Source organism: Crassostrea angulata, chromosome 5 (genome assembly GCF_025612915.1).
Source record: "Crassostrea angulata isolate pt1a10 chromosome 5, ASM2561291v2, whole genome shotgun sequence".
Lineage (NCBI taxonomy): Eukaryota > Metazoa > Mollusca > Bivalvia > Ostreida > Ostreidae > Magallana > Magallana angulata.
In genome coordinates, this window is record NC_069115.1 from 29,528,559 (window position 1) to 29,545,368 (window position 16,810).

At 35.3% G+C, this 16,810-nt stretch overlaps 1 protein-coding gene across 1 annotated transcript; it reads left to right on the forward strand.

Annotated features, from left to right (window-relative positions):
- The first annotated feature begins 2,379 nt into the window (after nt 1-2,379).
- Nucleotides 2,380-8,764, forward strand: LOC128185288 (uncharacterized). The gene is made up of 3 exons (XM_052854923.1): nt 2,380-2,492; nt 2,655-5,237; nt 5,352-8,764. Exons 2-3 carry the CDS (start codon nt 2,741-2,743, stop codon nt 8,762-8,764), a joined length of 5,910 nt encoding a protein of 1,969 aa, XP_052710883.1. The 5' UTR covers nt 2,380-2,492; nt 2,655-2,740.
- The last annotated feature ends 8,046 nt before the right edge of the window (nt 8,765-16,810 follow it).

The window sequence follows — 16,810 nt, forward strand, 5'->3', positions numbered from 1 at the left end:
TGGAAAATTGTTAAAGGGAATAATCGTAGTGCAGAGTTTTCATTCCCAAACCTTAACGAAACTGAATACAAATAGAATTTGAACACGAAGGATATGGGTAGATCCTCATTGGTTAATATCATAGCGGAAGTAGAGTGACATATGAATCATTAGAAGTTCAACATCCTTGGAAGAGATTTAGGGAGTGTGCACATGTAAGAAGTGAATGTGTACTGATACATGTATTTAAATATGATTGCATTCTGTTGGAAGGTTTTCCCACCCTCCCACCTCAGAAGTCATAGTAATGCTACATGTATTAAAATAATGATTGTGATGGAAGAATAGTGTTTAATATCAACTTGCATTTAGTACCTCTCCATGCAGAGTTTTCATTCCTAAACCTTAACGAAACTGAATGCAATAGATATTAAACACTGGGGAATTGGGCGAACCCCTATATAATGCGCATACCTCTAAATTGTTTAAAGTATTTCGCTGTAGATGTCTCACCTGTGTGAACTTCATCTTGCATCGCCATGTTATTCCGTCGCGATGAAATAATCAAATTTGACGCAACTTTTATTAAACCAGGAAAATACTAACATCAAATAAATTGGTAAATGCATTGTTTGCAGACAGAATTTGCACATATAACAAGAAAACTAGACTCTTGTTGCAAAAGCAACAAAAGGTCTTCCGTTTTGATATACATGTACCGATTTAACTGTAAGACATTGCTTCTCTCATAAAAAAAAAGTGGATATGATAATTATTGTGAATGATATATCCAGACGTTACTTACATGTAAAAAAAAATGAAAAAGAAACCAATTTTGGAAGTACTTTCTGTGACGACCGGAAGTAGCGCCAAACTAAACAAAAATGTTAACCATTTGTCCAATCAATCATAAAGTCAATCTTTCCTTAAAGTTTGGTTGTTCACGTCTCTGCCAAACCTAAAATTTCTTTGAAACAATATCTTTTTTCTCGGGACCAGAAACGGACAAACGGAAGTGATTAATAAAAACAAAAGCTGGTATTTCATGTACATTTGCTTAGCGTACATCACTGTTTATCAGGCTAGATGACAGACCCAAGAAAGTCAGTTAAACTTGTTAAAAACATGATTTGTTTGAACCCTTCCGGTAAGAACCGGAAGTGACAGTTGATAAAATTTAACCCGTTAAACACATCCCCAATCAAATTTCTACCAATCATGAGAGCTTCGTGTCTCAATCACTTACAGTGACAAAAATCTCGCGGACATCAAATTTGTTAAAGGTAAGCTACATCGAGATATTTGAGATATTTCACCGGAAGTAAAATTTATTTTGTAATTTAACATTATATAGATGACAAATGTACGATTTTATACAGATATTTTCATCTTATGTAAAATGAATAAAATATGAAGAAAAAAACTAATTTTTGAAGTGCTTCCGGTGACAAAATATTTGCCAATTTTGAGATCTTAAAGGAACAAGGTTTTTTGACGCAGGACAGGAAACGGACGACCGGAGATGAATTTTTTAAAAATGAGGAAAAGCCCTCGAGATATTATTATTCTCTATCAGTCCTAAAAATTTCAAGAAAATCTATTGACCCATCTCTGAGAAAGTCTGCCGACAAAAAGTGGGGGGGGGGGGGGATAATAAGAAAAAAAACAAAGAAAGGAAAAACACTACACTCACTATAACGAGCAGTGTTCAGCTTTAAATGAATAACAAAAATATCTTACAGTCGTGTTTGTGTAGCAACAGTGCCATCATTAAATGAAGCCACTATTGAAACAATCTTGAATAAATATTGTACCCCGCTTCTCTTGAAAGTGGGAAACATTGTTTTGGGTATATCTGTCTACCTTAATGTTTATTTTGCATGATTCTATCCACTTAGCTTTTCTTAAACTAATTACAACTACAGTGTACTTACGTTTGAAGGCCTCATAAATTCGATACGTAGTATTTGGACATCCTTCGACAAAAGTGCGACAGCTATAAGCATCAACAATGGAATCTCGTTTTCTTAAAAACATACACAAACCTGGAAATACATTTTATATATCTTTTTTGATTATATATATATATATATATATATATATATATATATATATATATATATATATATATATATATATATATATATATAGGCAAATCAAAAAAGTATTTACTCAGTGTCCGGTAAAAATATACCGGTACTAAAAGAAAAAAAAGCAACACTAACTGCACGTTTTGCAGTTAGTGTTGCTTTTTTTCTTTTATATATATATATATATATATATATATATATATATATATATATATATATATATATATATATATATGTGCCGTTACACGGCTTATTTTGTGCGTTTATCCGTTTTTGTCCGTGTTGTGAAATTTGTGTATGTTCCGTTTATATCCGTGTGTTGTGATTTGTGGAATTCAGTGTGTCTCGTGCGGTTCGTGAGGAAACACAGTACAAGAAACATCAGTGACTGTCAATCTTTTTCATGTTTTAGACCACAATGGAGTAAGTTAACTAACTTTAACAAGTTTAATAGTAATGAAAATTCATAATTGTACATTCTGACTATTCTAAGCCTATAAATTTTGACTATTTTATTATCTTTGAAAGAAAACATTTGATGTCGTCATGTCATATGTGATTATGTTCGTCTTTGTTTTGTTGTAGTTATTACCACTGTCTATCGTCTAAATAAAACTATAAAAAAACGATGGTAGAAGCGTTACAGTAATAATCCATTCCCATATTTCAACATGGCGTCAGCAGATAAATCGAACCCACAAGAAACCGTCGTCGACGGAGATCACGAAGAAAAGGACCAAAATCAGACAGCTGAACAAACTGAACCTGAACCTGAACGTACGGAAGACGAAAAACGTGTAAGAACTCTTACTAACAAAGGTAAAGAACTTTACGAAAATGAAGTACAGAAATATTCTGCAAAAATTGACAAAATATGGAATGATATAGAAAATATTCCAAGTGAAATTGAAAACATTGGTAACGATATCAAAGCACTACGTGCTCTGGCTTCCAATCTTGATGACATGGGAAAAAGATATGAAAAAAAAAATAAAATGTTTTTCGAATACCTTACTCGAACCAATACATCTGAAAGCCAAAAGGAGTTGGACTCCCAGAAGGCTACCTTTGACAAAGGAAAAGATATTATTCAGAATTTAAGAAAAAGAATCCGGGATTCTCGCATGGAAATCACTGAAAGTGTCTCAAAGAGTTCACAAGGAACTATGTCATCTAGTGTTAGTTCAATGTTATTCAAGAAGCGCATGGAAGCAGAATCACAACGTGCAAATGTTCAGTTCCGTGAAAAAGAACTATCTCTTTTAAAACAGAAAGCATCCCTCAGAGAAATGGAAGCTAAACGTCAAGCTGAAAATGAAAGGAAAAAAGCAGAACTAGAGGCCACTCATCAATTTTTAGAAGAGGAGCGTAAAGCTGCTGTGGCGGAAGCAGAAGTACGAGCATTACAGAATTTTGATACAGATAGTAAACAGAGGTCCATCATACCAAAACACATTGATACCCCAGTTAACCGTAATCAGTACACTGCTCGTTATATCAATGATCACAGTGATGACAAATTTGACATTGATCCCTTTTCAACCTGTGATTCAGAAAGTGTTTTTTCACAAACTAACCATGAAAAGTCAAACAACAAAGAGACTCCGACTATTCAAAAATCTATATTGAGAGAATTATCAAGTCAAAATGTAAAAACTCCTGAAAGTCCAACTGTTGTGAGTGATCTTACAAGATTTTTACTCAAGAAAGATTTGTTGTTCTCAAGATTCTCACATTTCAACGATAAACCAGAAACATTCACTACATGGAAAACTAGCTTCAAGAGCATTACTGAAGAATTACAAGTTACCCCATTTGAAGAGATGGATTTATTGGTGAAATTCCTGGGTCCTGAATCCTCCAAATTTGCAGCTAGTATCAGAACAGCAAATACAACATATCCAAAGAGAGGACTTGAAAGAATTTGGTCAAGACTTCAAGAACGTTATGGAAGCCCGGAGTTAGTTGAATCTGCATTGAAAACAAAACTCAGAGATTTTCCCAGAATTACCAATCGAGACAGTAAACGACTATACGAGTTAGTGGACATTTTAGCAGAAATTGAGGCTATCAAAGAAGATCCAAACTATTCCGCATTGTTGTCATACTTTGATTCATCGTCCGGAATCAACCCAATTGTAAATAAACTACCGTTCAACATTCAAGAAAAGTGGACAATGCGTGCCTCAAACTATAAAACCAAAAAGAGTGTTCCATACCCACCATTTTCATATTTTGTTGAATTTTTACAAGAAATGAGCAAGATCCGTAATGATCCGGGATTTCAGTACGAAGCATCCTCGAGTGCTCCTACACCAAACCAGTACAGGAAAACAAAAAATACTACAGTTCTATCATGCAAAACTGAAGTGGAACCCAACAGAAATTTAGACTACAGAGGGCAAAAGTGGTGTCCTATTCATAATGCTAACCATAGTCTTAAGGACTGTAAAACATTTCGCTATAAACCATTATCAGAAAGAAAAACAATCCTTAAAAATTCGGGTTTGTGTTTCCGATGCTTGGACTGGAATCACCTAGCTCGAGATTGCAGAACAGTCGTGAAATGTGAGTACTGTGATAGTGAAAATCATCACACTGCACTTCATGATGACCGATTCAGTCGTCAAGACCAATATAAGGAGACAACTTACCAAACGAAAGTTGATGTGCAGAAAAAGTGTACTGTGGTATGTGGAATGAACTTTGAAGGCAAATCATGCTCGAAAACTATTCTTGTTAATGTTTATCCAACAGATAATCCATCCGACAAAAAATCTATGTACGCGATCATAGATGATCAGAGCAGTAGAACTCTTGCACGCTCAGATTTCTTCAATATGTTTGATATACCTACCGACTCTGTGACTTACACATTGTCATCGTGTAGTGGTTCTGTGACACTTAGTGGGAGATGTGCATCAAACTTTACCGTGGAACCAATTTCAGAAGGAAGTCCGGTCTATTTACATTCAGTGATAGAATGTGATGACATTCCCAACTGCAGAGAAGAAATTCCCACACCAAACATAGCACGTGCTCATTCTCATCTAGCAGATTTAGCTACCGACTTACCAGAATTAAACGAAAATGCAGAAATTCTCTTACTAATTGGAAGAGATCATCCAGATGCTCATCACGTGTTGACGCAGAAAACTGGACCTTCTGGTACTCCTTTTGCATAAAAGTTGTCATTAGGGTGGACAATCATAGGAGAATGTTGTCTTGACAAGACACATATACCACATGTTGTGACTAATAAAACATATATCTTACCATCAGGAAGAAGTTCAACCTTTCTACCATGTCCAGCCTACATGAAAGTGTCAGAAGTTAGAAATAATTTGTATGATACATCAAACGAGGAAATCATAACTTCTGATATCTTTGTGAGAACACCCGATGATGATCAACCTGGCCTATCAGTGAATGACAGAGAATTCATGAAGATCATGGATAGTGAATGTTACAGAGATGAAAATGGGTCCTGGACCGCACCTCTTCCATTTAAAACAGATCGAAAAAGACTTCCCAACAACCGTGAACTAGTTATGAAGAGAACTTTATCATTCTTAGCATCTTGTAAGAAGAACCCTTTGAAAATGGAACATTCAATTTCTTTTATGGAGAAAGTATTTTCCAAAGGACATGCAGAAATAGCACCAGTACTTAAAAACGAAGAAGAGTGTTGGTATCTTCCTATATTTGGAGTTTACAACCCCAAAAAACCAAACCAAATACGCATGGTTTTTGATTCGTCCGCAACATTCCAAGGACAATCCCTTAACTCCATTTTGTTAAGCGGTCCAGATTTAACTAACAGTCTTCATGGAGTACTGTTAAGATTCAGAAAGGAGAAAATAGGAGTGACAGGTGACATTGAACAAATGTTCCATTCATTCAAAATTCGAGAAGATCACAGGAACTTTGTTCGCTTTATTTGGTTTCAAGACAATGATCCCACACTACCACTAACGGAATACCGGATGTGTGTTCATCTCTTTGGTAATTCACCATCTCCGGCAGTAGCAACCTATTGTTTAAGACGATGTGTTCAAGAGAGAAGAGACTGTGACCCAAGAGTATGTGAATTTGTAAACCGAAATTTCTATGTCGATGATGGTCTCGTATCTTATGCAGAAGAAGACGAAGCATTGGAAATCTTACAGAGTACGCAAACTATACTTAAAGAGGAAGGGAACTTGAACTTTCATAAATTTGCGTCGAACAGTCCACAAGTCATGGATAAACTTCCTCCAAAAGATAGGGCGAAAGACTTAGGGGATGTGAATTTAGACTTTCATCAAATACCTTTACAGCGAAGTCTGGGACTCGCGTGGAATTTAAAGTCAGATACGTTTACATTTCAATTCGTACCAAAAGTCAAGGACTTTTCACCTACAAAGAGAGATATTCTTTCATGTTTGAACAGCCTATATGATCCACTTGGATTTATAGCACCTGTGATTTTGCAAGGCAGATTCATATTTCGGGAAGTGATCAACTTACCTATTGGTTGGGATGACATTGTTCCATTGAAAATTGCAAACAGATGGAGAACTTGGTGTAATTCCCTGTATCATTTGTCAAACATACAAATTTCGAGAAACATTGTTCCAACTACATTTAAAGATAGTGTTCGTACAGAGATGCACGTATTCTCAGACGCATCAGAGAAAGCAGTTTGTGCAGTAGCTTACCTGCGTGTGATCTCCAACAAAGGACAAACTTACCATGGACTATTAACAGGAAAGTCGAAATTATCACCTCAACACAGTAACACTATTCCCAGACTAGAGTTATGTGCAGCAGTTTTATCAACAGAAATTGCATCATTTGTGTTAAAAAATATTGACACAACCATTCATGAAGTGAAATTTTTTACAGATAGTCGCATAGTCCTTGGATACATCCATAATCAAACGAGGCGTTTCCATACTTACGTCGCCAATCGTGTCCAGCGTATCCGTCAACATTCAGATCCAGAACAATGGAATTATATTTCTACCGAAGACAATCCTGCAGATGTCGGAAGCAGAGGAGTCCTAGCAAACGAATTAACACAAAGCCTGTGGTTTCAAGGACCTAGTTATTTACAAATTGACAAAACAGAAAAAGAAGACTATTCTCTTGTCAACCCAGATAATGACAGTGAAATCAAAAATGTGAATGTCATCTCGCAAAAAATGTGTATAAAAACTTTTGAAGTGTACAAGAAAATAGAGAAATTTTCCTCCTGGACGTCTATGGTTAGAGCTTTTACTGTTCTTAGAAGAGCTGTTAGGAAGAAGCTTAACCTACCTCCCTTGGACACTGTGCACATGAACCGTGCTACCGAACTATTCCTAGTGAAATCATGTCAGAATACTACATTTGCTGCTGAAATCTCAAATCTTGCTGGTAACAAACCTGTACCCAAAGATAGCTGTTTACGATATCTGGATCCTTACCTTCATGATGGAATCATACGACTAGGAGGAAGAGTTCGTACTGGAGATGCTCTATCCAATGAACATGGTCCAATCATCATCCATGGGAAAACCCACCTAGCTCGCCTTCTTGTTCAACGATGTCATGAAACTATTAAACACCAGGGGAGACATTTGACGGAAGGAATTGTTCGTTCATCTGGATATTGGGTAATTGGAGGGAAAAGATTGATTTCATCAATCATACATTCGTGTGTAATCTGCAGAAAACTCAGACGTGAATTAGAACATCAGAAGATGGGAAATCTTCCGGAATGTCGTACAAGACCATCCCCTCCATTTACCTATGTAGGCGTTGACGCCTTTGGACCATGGGAGATTACTACGCGTAAGACAAGGGGCGGATCAGTGAACAGTAAACGTTGGGGAATCTTATTCACATGTCTGACATGTCGTGCCGTGCATATTGAACTAGTAGAAGATATGTCATCACCTACTTTTATCAATGCTTTGAGAAGATTTGTAGCCATCCGGGGAAAAGTAGCAGAATTCCGTTCTGATAGAGGGACAAATTTTGTTGGTAGCACAGATGCTCTAGGGATCGCTGCAGTCAACGTAGAAAGTTTATCGATGAAAAATTTTCTTACCAACAATGGATGTACTTGGATCTTCAACCCTCCCCATTCTTCCCATATGGGAGGAGTGTGGGAGAGGATGATTGGAATGACCCGACGCATATTGGACTCTATGTTCCTTAAGGAATCAAAGAAAAATCTTACCCATGACGTATTGAACACCCTCATGGCGGAAGTTGCAGCAATCATAAACAGCCGACCTATAGTGCCTGTATCAACAGACCCATCTCAACCCTCTGTGTTATCTCCATACACTCTATTAACACAGAAGACCGAATTGGACGTTGGACCTTTTGAACATTTCGATATTAAGGACATGTATAAATCTCATTGGAAATATGTCCAGATCTTGGCTAACCAATTCTGGAAAAAGTGGCATTCCCAATATCTACAGTTGTTGCAATCTAGACGGAAATGGATAGACCCTCGAAACAACCTTGCTGAAGGCGACGTCATACTATTGAAAGACCAAGACTCTCCCAGAAATGAATGGCCGATGGGTATCGTACAGCGTGTGTTCCCGAGTGAAGACGGACGAGTGCGTAAAATCGAAATACGTGTCGTAAAAAATGGCCGTGTCGTTACATATGTGAGACCAGTTACAGAGACTGTTCTGCTGTTTGTACCGTAAGAATGTTTGCGATGTTGGACATCACAGGGGGGGAGTGTGCCGTTACACGGCTTATTTTGTGCGTTTATCCGTTTTTGTCCGTGTTGTGAAATTTGTGTATGTTCCGTTTATATCCGTGTATATTGTGATTTGTGGAATTCAGTGTGTCTCGTGCGGTTCGTGAGGAAACACAGTACAAGAAACATCAGTGACTGTCAATCTTTTTCATGTTTTAGACCACAATGGAGTAAGTTAACTAACTTTAACAAGTTTAATAGTAATGAAAATTCATAATTGTACATTCTGACTATTCTAAGCCTATAAATTTTGACTATTTTATTATCTTTAAAAGAAAACATTTGATGTCGTCATGTCATATGTGCTTATGTTCGTCTTTGTTTTGTTGTAGTTATTACCACTGTCTATCGTCTAAATAAAAACTATAAAAAACGATGGTAGAAGCGTTACAATATATATATATATATATATATATATATATATATATATATATATATATATATATATATATATATATATATCATGATTTTCAATTATCTGATTTTTATCCAACTCACTGTGCCTTTTCTATCCCCGAGCCATGGCTCAGGGATAGAAAACACACAACTCGTTGTGTTGGGGGGGGGGGAAGGCATCGCTGCTGTGTGTGTGTATGTATGTGTGTCCATTTCAGCCTTTTTAGCAAACTTTAAAGAAAACACTCGCATGCATGTTTAATGATGAAACAACTCGCTGGATAAAAATCATATACAGTGCCGATCAGACCTAACCTAACAGAAAGTAAACCCCAACTAAACCCTGGGTTTACTTTCTGGGTTTACAGAGGGGAAACAGTGAGTAAACCCGGCCAGAAGTATATCCAGGGGTAGGAATTACAGGCAGTAGGATAAAAAGATTAAAATACTAGTCTGCTTCACACTTCAGTGCATACCGTGGAACTCAAAACCAATTTCAAAATACCCAGAGTAAACCCTGTGTAAACCTAAAGTAAACCCAAAAATAAACCCCGGGGTTTAGTTGGGGTTTACTCTGGTGTAAGGTTGGGTCTGTTCGGTACTGTACAATCGCAAGTCATGAGATATTCTTTTTATCACGTTTTACCACGTCTTTTGATAAACCTTAATCTTTTCTGTAAAAGTTATAATCGTGAGCCGCACAACACATTTACTGCAAGACGTAAACAACTATACGCATGTAAAAAAAGTTTCTTGAACATTTAACAAAGAAACGTTAACATTTCATTTTCGAACATATCAATTCATAAAAAAAATAATAAATAAACTGACATTAAATGCCGTTTAATGTACAATTCCACACTTTTAAACTAAAATTGATTATTTTTGTACATTTTTATTCTACGTCAATCAACCGTCTCAACCTACGTAATGTTTAACTATGACGTCACATAGCGTAAGAGCATCCAGTGGAATTTCAAAAATTTATCGCATGAGTGATATATATATACACGTGTGGTGTATATTACCGGTGTGATAAACCTTTGCTATATCAAACGGGTGATGCTTTATCAAATACTTCCGGTCCGAACTATTTTTGACACATCCCCTCGCTTCAACGCTTCAGTGACCTTTTTTCGAAGATTTGCTAGTACTTTCAAAATAACTATATCTACTACAACAATTGATATTAAATGGATTTTGTCAAAAATTTAAATTCAAATATGAAGGAAAACACATAAGTGCGTAGCAAAGGCGTCGTAACCGGGGAGGGGGGGGGGGGGGGGCTTAGCACCCCCCCCTTCCCCTTCTTTGCAAAGTTATACATACCCGTAACCAAAAGACCCTTTTTTTGTTTGTTAAGTTTTTTTTATAAGTTTAGCCTCTTTCCAACTTTCAATTTGCTTTGTGTAGTTTATAAAACTGCAAATTACGTTAACTATTAAAGGAGTTCATCCTGACGACGAGCTGAAGGCTGTGTTCATATACAAGAACTTACCGAAATAATGTTTATTAGACTTTTATTCCACCACCAGTAAGCATCCTTATTCACTATTTTCAATTTCGAATCATTAGGCTAGGCCTAGTGTTTGTTTTATAAAACATCAACAACTGTCCCTCGTTCGAGTCAATTCAAACTAACGAGCATTCCCAACTTTGTGTATGTCAACAAACTTCATTCTTCAATTCTTCTGATCAGTATTTCTATTTAATCAAGTAAATAGTCTCTAAGAAAAATTATTTAGAGCTAAAAAATTATTTCAAGGTTTATTTCAGTGAAACTTTACATTAAAACAGTTAGATTTATATCAGAAATAACGTACTAAATTGTATTGCGCAAGGTCACAATAACCGCATAACACAACGTTGCATCATAGTCTTTGATCTTTGAAAAATCAATTCGGGTCATATAAGGGACTTTCTCAAAAGCTTCTGTTCATAATATAAATCAAATTGTATGAGATAAATAGAACATCTATAATTGTGTGATTTTATATTTGCTTTATCCAACTCGTTGAAATGGTTATATTCGCTCGGCAAGCCTCGCAAATATATACACCATTTCAACTCGTTGGATAAAGCAAATATAAAATCACACAATATAGATATCCTCTATATATCACATGTCTATCTCAATATGCGCTTCGCGTCGGTTGGCAGTAGTTTCCTCGGGGTGTCAATTTCAACTGTTATCCTCCCAAAAAGGCACTACTTATATAGTGTAACCCGTTGCCAAGTGTGTTGATTACGCTGAGGGTAATAGAACGGATTACCAACTGCATCTAAACCAATCAGATTTCAGTATTTAACATGAAAGTATAATAAAACGAATTGTTACATGTTAAAAAATATTACATTTTTATTGCACTGTTAATAGTTTTATATCTTATGAGGGTATACCTTCTTCAATCAGTATTTGATGGTCAAAATAACAAAACTCTAAGAGTTCTGTGAGGTCTTCGCTTGGAAGACACAGGTAGCCATTGCTCTCGGTACAGTTGATGGCAGATGATCTCTCCATCCACTCTGTCTGATTTCTTGGACAGGATTTTGTTGTAAACACCGGAAACCTGTAGCCGTCCAATGGTTTCTTGAAATATTACAGAAACAATAATAATGGTATTTTGAACTTATGCGTGATTATTTAAATAAAAATATGACACAAGCGTCAAAAACATGTCGCAAGTTATTCGGTTTTTTTTACCAAAATTATTCAAATGAAATAGAGTTTTTGCAGTACAAAAAATAAAATGAACTTATAGACATATGGACAAGATTGTTTACATCAGTCTATTGTTTTTTAATGGTAACACAATGCAAAGAATCACAAACATTTAGTTCAGTTACACCTATTTAAGCAAATCTCCATTGCGTAGACACAGCGTCTGGTGGAACAATATAGCTCCGCAGAAAAGCACAGCTACCTTTTACTTTTAATGTTTTTACTTTTATATTATATAATCGACAGTCTTCTATCGGCAAGTTTAAACACTTGATGTATGAGATGAATTGGATAGCGAGAAATGAAAATATGAGGTGGATAATAACTATTGGTATGATAAAAAAAAAATTAAAACTTTGATTCACTTGATAAGGCCCTCAAAAAACGTGTTTAGTTAACAATAACCCATTTCGATTTCATGTGATTCAAATATTGATTAACTTGCAAAGAATATAATGACGTGTAAGTAAAGCAAATAAGATATGTTTAAAATCATACGTGATCAAATCTACTGAGAAGCCCATCGGGCTTCACAGGATTTGATCACGTGAACAACCAACTTCATATCCCAGTGAACTTTCTAAATTGCTGTTTATTACTTAAATATTTACATTTGCAAATTCATTTCCTTATATGAACCTATTGTATAGCGAAAACGTTCAATTCTGTATGAACTTTTTCGTGACGTCACAACGTTTATAGCACGCGATTATCGCTTGTCGCTTGGATTATTGTAAACATAATAACAGTTCTGAACGAATTGTCTTTTTCAAACGTAAATATAAGTAATAAACAGCAATGTTAAAAAGTTCACCGGGATATGAAGTGGGTTGGTACGTGATCAAATCTACTGAGAAGCCCTTCGGGCTTCACAGGATTTAACACGTGACCAACCAACTTCGTATCCCGGTGAACGTTTTAACATTGCTGTTTATTTCCTAAGTATTTCGATGTTAAGGTATCACCTGTGTGGACGCATGTCTTTCATCGTCGTGTTACTTGGTCGCGATATTATCAAAATTTTAAGTACTTTTTTTAAGCCAGGTGAATATCAAATAAACAGGTTAATTATCACCAAAGAAAATGCACAAAAAAGAAATAAATGCACAAAAGCTTAAGTCATGGAAGGGACACTTCTCGTCGGCTTCGAGTTTCATGTGTGCAGTCGGGAGTAACAAACTTGAAGAGTGTATATACCTGTGTGACTGTGTCTATTTTTAATAATATTCAGCTTTAATTAGATTGTATGACAGTAAACTACAGGCGTTTCGTGGCTCTAAAACAATTAAAAATTTTAAAAATCATAAGCCCAAATAAACTAATACGTAGCATGAATCCATTTTTTACCAAAAAATCTCGGACGAGATAGCTTAGGCTTGTAAATGTACAGTTTAAGTGCAATCGGGATTTAAATACATTGACATGTAGTAGTCAGTTATGTTGAATTGATCACCAACAGACATGTAATGGCAACGCTTCTTTAAAACATTAACAACTTGTACTTCTTGAGCACGGTAGCATCCATATTCTACATGGAACAATAATGCCACCTCCATATCATATTTTCATTATTTAATGATATAAACTAGTAAATGTTTTTACAGAGCATAAAAAATTTGATCAATGTTGTTAACACGAGATAAAGATTTTAACCGTTTATCAAGTAGGTGTAATGAGTAAACGTTATAGTAGTTGTACTTACGCAATCACAAACAAACAAAACAAAGGTGCTAAAGAGCAAAGCAGCCCAGTGTATATGATCAGCCATTTTGAAACTATAGAAACCGAAAGTGGAAAATCCAAATATGTACAAAATGATAGGTAACGCGGGCAAAGAAATTACATCTAGTCTACTCTTTTGGATCAAACATCAATGTATAAGTGATTAAAATTTTAAGTTAAACTCTTGTTTCTAGATCTACACGACTGGGTAATTTTGCAAATGTGTTGAAAAGTAATTTCAATAGTCGTATTGAGCCAGAAATAACGATTTGGTACTATACACAATGCTAGTTGTGACTAGTACGTAGTCGCAATATTTATTATTTAAGTATAATGTTGACAGGTAGACCGAAGTTTTTATGACGATGAAGACTTTCTGGAGAATGATGACCGTTGTTTTTCAATGTTCTTGCCACTAACCTTAACCGACCCTAGAAATATATTTCATAGTATGGTAATCTATACAAAATATTTGCGCTTATTAAAATTGAAAATTGGAATCACTGAGGGCGCTAAAGGTTTATGACCGATAAATTTTAATTAAGATAATTAATATGTGCATAAATGGTTGTCTTTGGTGTGCATTTATATATTTTACAAAAGTTATGCCAGCACTGTATACTTGATCAGTTCTGATTTTTGAATATTTAGAAACAAACTGAATCGGTATGATTTGAAGCGATATCAAGGATTTAGATAAAAAATCAACTACCTTTAAAAAGATTTTACCCGTGATGGCATATCAAGCGATACACTGCGTTCAATGTTGAAGCCAAATTCAGAAGAAAAGGAAACATTTATTGATAAGGATTTTTTGGAAAATACTTATTAGAAAAAAAAAACATTCACATCAAATATGTCTTTAAAAGTAATAATATGTGTAGCTAAGATAAAATATCATAGAAATTAAAACATTTATGTGACATCATCTTTTGCTAAGCCGAGTCCACAAGAGGAAATCTTTTATTGTCCTGCATCCGTCCAATAAGTTTCTACTCATAAGTCGGCTACAGGTGAAACTGCCGCAGATAAATAGGTTAAACACAAACTCAGAGAAATACAATACTACAGAAACAACAAAAGTACTGGTTTCTCCTATTTCACAGAAATTTATCAGCTTTCACATGCAAACTGCGGAGAATATACGGATCCAAACTCAAAGAGAAAATGATTGTATAATCAAACGAACATATTAAACGAATTTTAAAAACATAAATTCACTGAGATCAAAGTTATCAAACATAAATCTATTGGATAGTGCCAGAAAAATGAAATAAAGCAGATCGATCGTAAAATCTGTTCATAAGCAATGAAAAGACAAAATGTTTTAAGGTAGTATTAAGCCTCAAACGGCCCATCCTGTCAGATATTGAATTTCCTCTAGGTATTGATGCGATAATTTTGAATTGATTGAGCTAGTGGAATACATTGTCCGCCATATTTCTCTCTCATCGTCGCTTTCCCTACAACCCATACATAAACCGCAGACCTTTTAAAGCTGACATGAATTCATTCATACGCATTATTTCCTTTTATCTCCGACTACCGCCATATTATTTGACGAGTTTTATTTTTATGCTCATCGCATCAAAACCCCTGTATAAGGCCGAGAGCACTATTCATGCTTCACTGCATTTAGATATTTCATTCACCCGAACATAATACATTGGACAGAAATTTTTGTAGAAACGCTTTTTGAACAAAAATATACTGACAGCCACTGCACTGGTAAGGAATATCCAGTGAAAGATGAAACAAAACAAACTGAAATACAAGCACACATATTTAAAAAAAAAATCTTGATCATTGTAGAACGTATTCCTGTGTCGCAAATGCGCAAATCCAAAACTATCTGATAAAAACGATGTTTGGTTGTTACATTGAATGAACAACTAACTTTTTTGATGTGCAAGCGTTGTAAGGTAAACCTAGCACATCATGTTAATGTAATGCAGATACTACGAATACCTTGAAAATTCATTAAAATAATAACCCCTCTTTTATGGTTTATTTTATTGTGGTTCCTTTACTCTTTTTCACAAACATATTAATACAATATTTCATTCAAATAGAAGTCCGTGCAATCTGAATGCCGAGCAACCGACCGTAACTATCTCGACCGGTAAATATACTCCAGTAAGCATTTGACGAGCGATCGAAACTAATATGGCGACCAAATGCTTTTATGACTTTATGTCAGCGTTAACACTTCGAAATATTTCCATTTGCAAATATGTTTCCTTATATGAACCTTTGTTTTCCCTTGGACTGAAATGTCACACTTTCATTGGTTTAAACATAGCACGTGATTGCCTCATATATCTCTAACATGTATTTGTTCGGTGAGAAATAATATTAGGAAATATGGCCGTCATTGGCCGACGCTTCGCTTACTCATTTCGACATTTCATAGAATTTAATACACAAACCGCATGCCGTAAGTTCTTACAGTATTTGGAGTAGTTGCCCTTTGAAATTCTTTAAGATTAGAGTAGTTGCCCTTAGAATATTGACGTTACATTGTTTTGTCTGGAGCAGAACAAAATGACAGCGTCGAAATTTGCTCAAATCTCTTCAGAGAAAGGGGGAAAACATTTAAAATTTAATAGCAACAAAACATTGTAAGTAAACATGGGTGAAGCAAAGATATTTAAAGAGTATTTGAAAGTTGAGATTGAAAATTTTGAAGAGTTTAACGTTAAATGAGTAAAATTGAACGAGATGTTAGGCATCTTGTACATGGCTTAGCGTAGATTATCGCTATTTGTGAATAAATATGTCGCTTGTCGCTCTGCTGAGAAGTCCTTCGGGCTTCACAGGATTTGATCACGTGACCAACCAACTTCATATCCCAGTGAACTTTTTAAATTGCTGTTTATTTCTTAAATATTTACATTTGCAAATACATTTCCTTATATGAACCTATAGAATAGCGAAAACGTTCAATTCTGAATGAACCTTTTCATGACGTCACAATGTTCATAGCACGCGATTATCGCTTAGATTATTGTAAACATAAAATCTCGATAATAATAACAGCTCTGAACGAAATGTCTTTTTCAAACGTAAATATAAGTAATAAACAGCAATGTTAAAAAGTTCACCGGGATATGAAGTGGGTTGGTACGTGATCAAATCTACTGAGAAGCC

Excerpts from the sequence above, each read along its gene's own strand:
- LOC128185288 (XM_052854923.1), top strand. The coding sequence starts at position 2,741 with ATGGCGTCAGCAGATAAATCGAACCCACAAGAAACCGTCGTCGACGGA. Across the intron at positions 5,238-5,351 it reads GCAGAAAACTGGACCTTCTG|GAAGAAGTTCAACCTTTCTA; the intron begins GTACTCCTTTTG and ends TCTTACCATCAG.